This window comes from Onychostoma macrolepis, chromosome 22 (assembly GCF_012432095.1).
Source record: "Onychostoma macrolepis isolate SWU-2019 chromosome 22, ASM1243209v1, whole genome shotgun sequence".
Taxonomy (NCBI): Eukaryota; Metazoa; Chordata; class Actinopteri; order Cypriniformes; family Cyprinidae; genus Onychostoma; species Onychostoma macrolepis.
The window spans coordinates 7,424,256-7,435,981 of NC_081176.1; the positions used below are offsets into that span (position 1 = coordinate 7,424,256).

Consider the following 11,726-nt stretch of genomic DNA (forward strand, 5'->3'; position numbering starts at 1 on the left):
AAAATATGATAAGTTTGAGGATGAAATGACCGCGCTACACCGGCACGGAGTTAACAACAAAGAATTACTTCTTTGGAGAGGTTCCAGAACCAGAGCGTTCGCGATACTGCGACCATGCGATATGCTTACCATAAACTATCTTCTGATAAACAAAAAGTGACTGACTTACAACTTCGTCTGAGCTAGGAAGATCACCAGAGCCACACAACGTGATACTCCTAATGACCTCACGACCTCCATTCGGTCTCCCGCCTTCCAGAGGAATGCGCCTCTTTTCTCTTCTCCAAAAAAAAGCACTCGAACTTTTATGGACTTTGCCAAGAGGACAATCAAGAAAAGACTGCTGCTATTAAAGCAATATACTCAAGAGACAATATATATATGAATGTGGTATTTTATGTTTTGTTTATCTTGCTGTGGTTATTAGAACTTAGGATATTTTTAATCTATGACTTAACCCGTTTAGTAGGTAAAATATTAGGTATTCGATATGACAAATACCTCATGTTTGATATTGAATTAAACGTTATTTTGATTGCAATAAGGTGATAAGGATGAATGTTGACTTTTAGCATCATAAGGTATGATTATAACACTTTATAGAAATCTGCTAGGATATTTCCTCCATGTGACGTTTATTAGCAGATAAGGTATGCACGAAAAGAAGCCGTGCTGGGCGGGGCTCCGCCCTACAGAGACAATGTGATTGGATCAGACAGTGAATAGGATGGACTCACATCTGTCCGATAAAAACAGACACCCAACTTTGCAAAGTGTGGAACAACTGGTGGAAAACTGCAAGGAAACTTGGCTGAAAGCTTGGGCGTTGCTCCTGATCGCGCTGCGAAGCATTCGCAGACTTAACATCTTGCTGGTCATCTCAAAGGACTTGCAGTGTAAGAAACTTCAAAGCCTTACCATTCGCACGCTGCCAGGAAGCCATCCAATTGTAGAGAGGATTCCCCGAGTGAGGTCACGCGACAACGACACATCAGCGCGAAAGTCCGGGATTTCCCTCCAGCAACCATCCAGAGAGAAGAACAGCCTTCAACTCAACTCAAAGCAAGTAAAACAAACAAATCTCTAATTCGCTGAGTTGAATTGAATGAATCTTTAAAAGATAACGATAGTAGAGTCTTCTGTTTGTGACGTCTCAAGGTTGTCTTTATTCTCAGGAAAGAGAATAGCTTAACTTTCTTCAAACTGCTTTTATCTTGCCATAACGTGTGTATGTGTGTGTATGTGTTTTGTATTGTATCCTAGAGTAGTAAATAAACTCTTGATTCATTTTTTAATGAATAGTCTGGTGCCGTGATTTTCAAATCTTAAATTATTTGCCAAAGATCATGATACCTGTTCCTCATAAATTTCCCAACAATTCTTATTATCGTATCCACGAGACAAATAGAATTGCTAAAATATACTGTATTAATACTCGCTGGTTGAGTTGTTAACAAGGTATAAATTATACATTTTGATTAATATCAATTAATCTATACATTTTTGGATTAATATCAATTAATCCGATCAAAATCGGATTTCTACGATTTGATTCTCTAAAGCTAAAATTTATAAACAGAGGAGAAATGTAAATGTTTCCACCACATGGCCTAAAGGATACAACGTTACAGACTTTTTATTTAGAAAACAAAAAGGTTCTATCTACAAAGTCGAACTCTAACTTGGTTCTATAAGGTTCTATCTGTGAATCAGCCAATCACCACTTCTAATGCATGCAAGAGAACCAATCAGGATCAATGTTCTTTGTCATGTTGCAGGACAGCAGGAAAGATTAAACATTAAACAACAATAACTATGTGTCTGCATAATCAATTAGTGCAATTCACCTTTATTCCACAAAGTGGCACTGTTTAAAACAATGATGACGTGATTTTCAATTAGCGCATGCATAAAACAAATAATCATCTGCAAAAAATTAACTGGCTTGAATGGCTTTACTGCAGAGCAATTACTGCACATAATGAAATATAAGTGTCACTGTCGTTTGATGGCGGATGTGGTGAATAGCGATCAAAATGTTGTTTTTGAAGATGCTGAAAACGATAGTTTTGAGAATATATTGAAATCGTGAATATGAGCCAGATGCTGAATTTATACTGGAGAAATGCGCTCTAATGATGGCGGTGATGGTAAAATCATCTGCTCAAATCAAACCCTTCTAAGTTTCAAAAGGTAAGAAAGTATGCTTATTTTATTATTTTTTTATTTTTTTTATTTTATGTTCTTCAAATATCAGGAGAGTTTGCTATTTCAGCAATTAGAAATCCATCCGTGCTGGATATAAGTCTGGGTCGCTAAAGACCCGAATATGTAATGACTGGTGAAATATTCATGCAGTTTAAAGTCTTAAATTTTACAACATTAAGCCTTAAATATCAAATAGTCAACAATTGAAATGATGGGGTCTTAATTACAACAATAAACGTCAACATGTTATCTCGTCCATACTGATTTAAAGAGTGCCATTTTCCCTGTCCTGCTTTTTGTGGAATAAAGTCCTGGTCAGATGGATTAGAGTAACGTTAGCTGCCTTAACTGTTCCCTCAATAATGTGTTTAATTACCCACTATAATCCTAGCTAAAATTAACTTTAGCACTGAACAAAATATTTAGTATCGCCCTTTGTGCCTAACTTAACCAAGAAAAAAAATTATTTGTCCTAAAATATGGAATAAATGTGATAAAGAAAACATTAAATTTGCCTTTCTCATACATGTTGACACATTGTTGCAACACTAATTTTGTGTTTTAAAACAAATTATAAAAAAAACTATTTGTATTTCTTGAAAATTGTTACTTCAATTAATGTTTTGCAAGATATATTCCAAGCGGAAAATGACTTTTTAGAAGGTTCTATCTGCATTTGACCTGTTCCAAAAATCCCCATTTAAAAATTTGAGAGGATTTTGATATTGTATGTTTAGAACACATTTAGGGTCTCTGTTTCGTGTAGGAAAGAGACTTGTTCCCCATATCATTTTTGCTATATGGAATGCAACAATTTTGAAGCTCAATATCTCAAAACCACTCAGAATGCAGATAGAACCTTATAATTCCAAGGTGACGACAAAGTGGATCTATTCTCAGACATAACACCTCACCTACAGCGGGTGGGGTCTACAGGAACTGATTCTGTAAAGACTGACATGGAAAGTTTCGCACAAATACCACTACCACAACTCACACAGGAACATTCTGCATCAGCCATGAATGCAGAGAGACCCTGTTTCTCTTCCAGGGGTAATAAAACTACCAGTTCACTACAGAGACTAGTAGTGAATTTGGTGTTCTCTCTGAAATAGAAGATTAAGAGATTAAGGTTCTCACCTCAGTCGTGGTATTGAGGGTGGAAGAGAGCACTGTTCATTCACTCTTCACACCTACGATCCCCGTCGGTACCGAGACTCAAAACCGCAACCTTTCGGTTACAAGTCTGACTCTACCATTAGGCCACGACTGCCCCTAAAACCAATGCTGGCAGCAGTGGGAATGTTTTTTTTATTATTATTATTATTATTTTTTATGTAAGTACTTGTAAGCTGATTTAGCTTTTTTTCCTTGCCAGCAAATTGCTGAGGACTGAAATGACAAGGTTGCAAATCCCTCTCCGGGACAGACAGTGTAGTGCAGATTTGGCATCCCAGGATTAGCTGAGCAAGAGCTTGCTCCTGTAACTCAACAGAGCCAACAGAGTCATGCTGATGCAGAATGTGCTTTGCTGTCCCAACAGCTGCTCTACAGCCCCATTTGACTGTGGGTAGTGGGGGCTGCTGGTAATGTGTTGGATGTCCCAGCTCTTACAAAAGTCTGCAAAATCTATGCTACTGGACTGGGTACCATTATATGTGTCACGGTACGCACACACACGAGGGAAGCAAGGATGAACTCAAAATACAGGCTTTAATCCAAATCAACAGGGCAAGACAAGGCACGGCTGACACACACAGGAACACAGGGTACATAATGAATAGACCAGACCAAAACTAGCTGAACAGGCAGGAACTAATATACACAGGATAATTAACTATACACAGCTGGAACATAATCTAAACAATCAAACTAAACTAGGACAAGGAACAGGAAGGACCAAATAAGGGCATAGAGTGGGAACCACACAAGACACTACTTGCAATCTGAGTGGAGTTCTGTTGGAATCCTCCATCTCATGAACATCCCCTGCAATCGAACTATCACACCTGGAATGGAAACTCATACTTGGAACAAATTCTGAGTATGGGTTTCCATTCCTTGTGTGATAGTTCCAAGAGTTGGATCCTCAGAGGCCATGTGGTGGAAACATTTACATTTCTCCTCTGTTTGTTTAGTCAGCAGGCATAATGCACTTCTGACACCATGTCTCACATACACACCAGGTATATGTTCTCTTGAGGTTTTGAGAACAACAGCTCATCAGAGCCTCACATGCAATGCAACACTGGCAAAATGCTAAAGGTCATTCACTGAATGTAGTGTGAGCAGCTCAGTTTGTGAGTTAAAGTTGAACCTGCTGTGGTCTGATTTATCTACATCTAATGTGGTTTGGTCTTTTGATGGACAAACAGCTTCTGCATTAGTCGGTCTATAGCGTGGTTGAAAGAGGTCCGTGGTTTGTGGGTAAATTGTTCTTTATTTTCTCTCCTGCTAAATATGAACCTTTTTCTTCTTTTTTTTACTTCGACTCCATACAAAACATATTTATAGTTAAATAAAATGAATCCATTAACAGTTAATTAAAAGTAAAAAGTCCAACATGATATTGTTATCATGCATCATTAATGAACTGCACAGGTTGACAGCTGGTCGTCTCACAACATCTTTAGAAACTGATATAATCCAACACTCATTCAACACTTCACTCTTCCGCTGTTAGATTTTATACAGGGCCAGAATTCACTTTAAAATATAATAAGTTTGATCATTTTCATGACTTCCTGTGTTAAAGGAAATGGTTGTGTGAGAATAAACTGTGACAGAGGTTCAGTCCTGTTAAGGGAAGACCACAAACATGCACAGCATCAGTACAGTCGTGTTTCGGAGATGTTAAGTGCTATTGTGGGCTTTTCAGTGAACCGATGAAGAAAATGTTTCTCAAATTAGTTTTGTTCTGTTTGTGGCGTCTGGTTGGTGAGTTTGAAATGTGTTTTTATGGCTTCAGTTGCCTCTGTTCTGGTACCATAAGACTTCAATGTGAGAAGATTTATTTTGTGATCAACTCTGTTTTTCAGGTGTGTTTGGTGATGAAGTGAAGTCAGTGTCAGTGTTTGAGGGAGAATCAGTCACTCTAAACACTAGTCTGACTGAATTAATAGATGTTGATCAGATTCAGTGGAGATTTGGGTTTGAAATCACGTTATTGGCTGAAATTAATAAAAGGGCTGATAGAATAGCTGTAAATGATGATGTTCTTGATGGGAGATTCAGAAACAGACTGAAGCTGGACAATCAAACTGGATCTCTGACCATCACAAACACCACAACTGAAGATACTGGACGTTATTTACTACTGATAAACCACATGAGCATAATTTTCATTCTCACTGTCTTTGGTAAGCGAAATATTTTTCTCACTTTTTGTCACAAATACAACATCCACACAATATTTTTTATTTACTATGCTTCTTTTTTTGTCTGTTCTATTGTTTTATGACAATTATTCACGTATTATTCACTCAATTTAAAATGTTCTACTTTCAGAAACAATCAAAGTTATTTAAAAGTCTTAATCTGTGACAAACCCTGTTTCTGTTTGTTCTCTGTGTGTTTGCTCATACAGAACTGAAGTTAGTGTCAGTGAAGGAGGGAGATTCAGTCACTCTAAACTCTGGTCTTACTGAAATAATGGATAATGATCAGATTCTGTGGAGGTTTTGGACTGAAGACACTTTAATCGCTGAAATCAATAAACGGGCCGACAGCATGACTGTATATGATGATGTTCTTGATGGGAGATTCAGAGACAGACTGAAGCTGGACAAACAAACTGGATCTCTGACCATCACAAACATCACAAATGAACACGCTGGAGATTATGTGCTACAGATCAACCATATCAAGATTTATTTATTTGTAATCGTCTATCGTGAGTAAAAAAAAACAAAAAAAAAAACAATGTCACCTTTTTTTCTTCTTTTTTTAATGACAAACTTGAAATTAATTCATTCACCATTTTGTTTCTTTTTGTTGTTTTATTTAACATTATTTAGCATTAATCTGTAAAAACCCCTGTTTCTGTTTGTTGTCTTTGTGTGTTTGGTGATACAGATCAAATATCAGTGATGGAGGGAGATTCAGTCACTCTAAACTCTGGTCTTACTGAAATGATGGATGATGATCTGATTCTGTGGAAGCTTTGGATTGAAAACACTTTAATAGCTGAACTTAATGTAACAGCTAAGGGCATCAGTGTATTTGATGATCACGTTTATGAGAGATTCAGAAACAGACTGAAGGTGGACGTTCAAACTGGATCTCTGACCATCACAAACACCAGATTTCAACATGCTGGACGTTATGAACTAAAGATCAACCATATCAGGATTTATTTTTTTCTCAATGTCTTTCGTGAGTTAAAAAAAGTCACCTTTTTATAACAAACTTTGTTGTTTTATTTAACAGTATTAATCTTTGACAAACTCTGTTTCTGTTTGTTCTCTTTGTTTGTTTGATGATAAAGGTGAAATATCAGTGATGGAGGGAGATTCAGTCACTATAAACTCTGGTCTTACTGAAATAATGGATGATGATGTGATTCAGTGGAGGTTTTGGGTTGAAGGCATTGTAATAGCTGAGATCAGTAAAGAGTTTGACAGTATTACTGTTTATGATGTTCTTGATGGGAGATTCAGAGACAGACTGAAGCTGGACAAACAAACTGGATCTCTGACCATCACAAACACCACAACTGAACAAACTGGAACTTATGATCTGCAGATCAACATTCACAGCAGTTTTTTTTTTTATCTCACTGTCTATGGTGAGTTAAATAACAGTTTCACCTGTTTTATTTATTACAGGTTAAAAGTAGATCTAAAGAAGTATCTTATGACTAATTTGTTAAAATTACTTATAAGCTTATTTTTTTTATGTTTACAGCCAGGTTTATATTTAACTTTCTATATTACATTGTTTTAAATGATTGAATGTTTCTTCTTCGTCTATTTTAATATCTTCATTCATCCTCATGTATCTTTGTTCTCTCATGTTTTAGCTCGTCTACCTGTTCCTGTCATCAGCAGAGACTGTTCCTCTTCTTCATCATCATCATCATCATCATCATATTGTTCATTGGTGTGTTCAGCGGTGAATGTGGGTCATGTGACTCTCTCCTGGTACAAAGGAAACAGTTTATTGTCCAGCATCAGTGTGTCTGATCTCAGCATCAGTCTCTCTCTACCTCTGGAGGTGGAATATCAGGATAAAAACACCTACAGCTGTGTGCTCAACAATCCCCTCAGCCACCAGACGAGACATCTGGACACCAATGAACTTTGTCAACCATGTTCAGGTACAGCAGCGCTGATATTAGAGCTGATATTAGTGTTTATTGACTGAGCTGATCTCATGTTTTTATTCCTCAGACTCTGAACACTGTTGTGGTTCTACTGAAGCTGTGATCCGATTGGTCCTCTCTGCTCTGGTGGGCGTGGCTACTGTCATTTTTATGGTTTATGACATCAGATCCAGAAGAGCTGATCAAGATCAAACACATATTCCCTCGTCACAAACCTAAATTATGATGTAATTTCTCCTATAACAATTTTGTTTATCATTTATTATTCTTCTGTATTATGCTTTTGATGTTCATTTATTAGCAAATCATTTTCAAAGATTATTTGAGAGCATAAAGTAGCATTCACATATTTGCTCAAAGTTACAAAAGTGTGTGTTATGATAAATACCATGATTCATCAATATTACAACTTCATTTTTTTACTTTTTTTTTTTTTACAACCTTTTACAACCTTAATTGTGTTACAATGTTAGCTTTCATATTTTCTGGGGCAGTAAAGCACTTTAAAATATTCCTGTCTTGTAATTTTATTGTTGTACAGATCAGACAGCTTTTAATACTGAAGGTCTTCAACTGGCAGAACATGAACACATAAAAACGGAAGTGCTCTCTCTTTGCGTTTTTCTGTCATACTTTTTTTTTTATATATTTCCATCAGATACATCAAATAAATTAAAGAGTGTCTTTAATCATTTGTTTGATGTATCTGATGGAAATATAACAAAAACAAAGCTTTCAAACTAGATTTAAAAAAAAAAGTATGACAGAAAAACTGCTACTGTCCATTGTCATCTGTATTTGCTTGCTTTTATCAATAAAGATTTCTCACTCTGCGCTTCAAGGGTCTCTCCATGCTTTATTACATGTATTATGTCGAGCGCCCTCTGGAGGAATACTAACTTTATGGGCCCTGTTTTAATGATCTAAGCACATGGTCTAAAGCGCACGGCTCAAGTGCACTCAGGGCGTGTCCGAATACACTTTTGCTAGTTTAACGACAGGAAAACTGTTGGCGCGGCCAGGCGCATGGTCTAAACATGTTGTCCCTATTCTCTTAATGAGTGTTTTTCAGGCGTAATGTGCAATAAACCAATCAGAGTCTCATTTCCCATTCCCTTTAAAACCTTTGTGCAGTCTTCAGTCATTTCTGACCGGAGAATTTTAGAAAATTTTTAAAAATCGTAGCTTCACCAGAATGGTATGAAACTCATTGACTTTTATGGCACTTGGTATGTGAACACACAGAAAAAATTGAGGGCATGATTCGAAAAAGTTAAGTGGTCGTAAAAAAAATAGTCACAGTCATGGTCTTCGGTCAAAAATGACCGGCCATAGTAAATAAATGGGAAACGGGAAAAAAAAAATATACAGAAGGGGTGAAACTCTAAAACATCTAGAGTGCAAAAAAAAAAAAAAACACGCACGCACACACACACACACACACACTTGTACACACCCCAATGAACTGGTGTGCCTGTAACAGCAACTATGTAAAATAAAATCAATAATTCAACTACAATGCAGTTAAAAAGTGGACAAGGAATGGGTTATACTCTAAAACATCAAGAGTGTAAAACAGATACATCCACTAACACACACACACACAATTATACACACTCAAATGAATTGGTATAGCTATAACCATATAGCCAAAATGAGTTAGAAGAGTGAAATAAGAGGTTGAAATCAGATCAGACCCTGAAGGATTAGGCTCTGATAAAGCATTCCTCTTCATTTGTTACATTTTTATAATTTTTTGTTTTGTGTAACAAAATGCTTTCTGTGTTCAGGGTTGACTGTAGTAATAATAATGCAAAAACCTATATAATAACCTATATAATAATAATAATAATAATAATAATAATAATAATAATGCAAAAAAATATATAAACCTTGACAAAAAGTAGTCTTTGAGAATGCCTAAATATACATTTATATCCACAACCTAATAAAAACAAACAATTATGTCTAAAAACAACTAGGGAAAATAAAAAATTGTTCTATTTTCAGTGGGAAAAAATGTATCATAATTATTGCATAAATATTAATTAGTACCATAAAATTCTCTCAAAATACAAAAGAAAAAAATATTATTGAACAAAAATATATTAGATTGATTTTACTGAAGAAAAAAAAATAATAATAATTTAGGTGTCCGGTCACTTTTGACCATGAAGACCATGAGTGTGACTCCCAAATAAGGAGCGCACTTAAGAGCGAGTTGCGATCGCGCCAGGGCGGATTCGCTATTTAAACTGCAGAATTGTACAGAATTGCACAGACTGAACGCGTCTCCAGATAGCAAACAGATCTGGTAGGCTAATTCTGATACACGCAATAACTATCCATTATGACATGACATTTTTATATTTATGCCTACACAATATTCTATTACACTGTAATTCTTTCATTTTTAATATTTGGCATGTTTGTGTGCTGCTGCGCATCCCTGTGTGTAATAAGCAAAGTGAACATGCATTGTGGACCCGCCCAGAGGCGCATTTTCTGCTGATGCGCTCTTTAAAAACCAAAAATTTTTTTTTTTTTAAATATTGCGTCATTGACTTTAGACTAGGCTTGAGTTGGTCTACGGCGCAGTCTATTTTCAGTTCTTCAAAATAGCAACGCGCCAACAATGCACATGAACACACCTCTTTTTTCAGACAAGCACGCCCATGGACACACAAATGGGTACCAGAGTGAAATAAGAACAGAACAGTGTTCACTTTACAAAGTAATCTAATAATCTTTGCTAATATTCTTGAATTTTCAAACTGCTTTTTAGGCGAATTACGCCTTCACTGTATGACCAAAATGATGGAGTATTTTATGTTCTAGCTGTTTCATCGCACCGGCACCTCATGCACATATTCATTATCAAAATAAAATACAGTCACCCATACAGGCCTAATATTTCTCATTACATTACACAACTAATTACTTATTAAAAAAAATGAGTAATATTACATCTGATGTTAGCAGACAACAGCTAATCTGCTAAATTATTATTTTTATAATAATCAAGTTCCTTGATTATTACGCCGGAATGAGAGTATAGTTCCTAGCCAAATTGGCCTAGAAAATCGCAACTTTTCATTTTCCGCCGGTCTTAGTACACGATACAACTACAGAAGAGTCAAGTTTTAAATAGGACAAATATCGAAACTCTTTGGTCATTTTTGAACGCGATGCTACTGGTCTAATCGGATTCAATGATCTATGCTAAGCTATGCTAAAAGTGCTATCGCCAGATCCGGAGATCGGCTGAATGGATTCAAAAATGGTAAAACTCAACTTATTAACTCTGGGGGAGTTGGAGAATGAGCCTATTTCCAAAAAAAGTGGAGTGTTCCTTTAACCTTTAACACCTTGCTCTTCTCTCTATTTATGTAGGAGCCATTTATATTCACCTTTTAGATAGGTTAATTTAGTTATTACTTATTTTAGCCACTTGGGGGAGTATTGCACCGGGGGTGGCACGTCACTGGGAGTTAGGTATATTTACAGGTGAGGTAATTAGTTAGGGAAAGGTGTGGATGGTGGGGAACACATGGTTCTTACCATAGCCGTGAGCACCCACTTTATCAGACAGCACAACAGCACTTTATTAGCACTGGGTGAAGTACCATTTTATGAAAAATATATTTTCTACTTTTATAATAAACGGGAACACCACCCAAAGAGAGCTAATGCCTGGATTTAAGTTTTTTCTGCTATGAGTTGAGAACACCATGCCATCCATGCCGAGGCTTATAGGATAGCCTCCACAACGTAAGAACCTATTTCCGTTTGGATGCGCTTCTGAATTGGACAGGAGCGTACATGATCTCACAGAATTCTGTGTAATGTTCACGGACTTAATTAACCCCGAATCTGTGGTGGCATCACAGAATCGGCGAAAATTCTGTGATGGGCTCACAGAAGGCATCAGCCGTGGTCCATGCACGGATTCACTGGTTCAACACCAGCACTGCATCGGACCACGTAAAAAGAGTGGGCTCCGGGCTCTGGCCGCGGAGGGGATTCCAGCGGACACTGTGCCCAGCGGTTGCGTTGCTGGATCAACAGTGGAACTATCAACAAATCCATCCATACCAACAGTGGAACTATCAACAAATTCAGCTAAGTCGTCATTCGATCAGACGGCGTGCACTGTAAACCATAAGGCTATAAGACCTGCAATAACTAATCAAAA

General features: G+C 36.8%; 1 protein-coding gene across 1 annotated transcript; it reads left to right on the plus strand.

The window, feature by feature from the left end:
* Positions 1-727: 727 nt before the first annotated feature.
* LOC131530252 (uncharacterized) lies at positions 728-8,609 on the plus strand. The gene is made up of 5 exons (XM_058760408.1): positions 728-1,066; positions 6,703-6,994; positions 7,229-7,525; positions 7,599-7,703; positions 8,557-8,609. Exons 1-5 carry the CDS (start codon positions 728-730, stop codon positions 8,607-8,609), a joined length of 1,086 nt encoding a protein of 361 aa, XP_058616391.1.
* Positions 8,610-11,726: the final 3,117 nt, after the last annotated feature.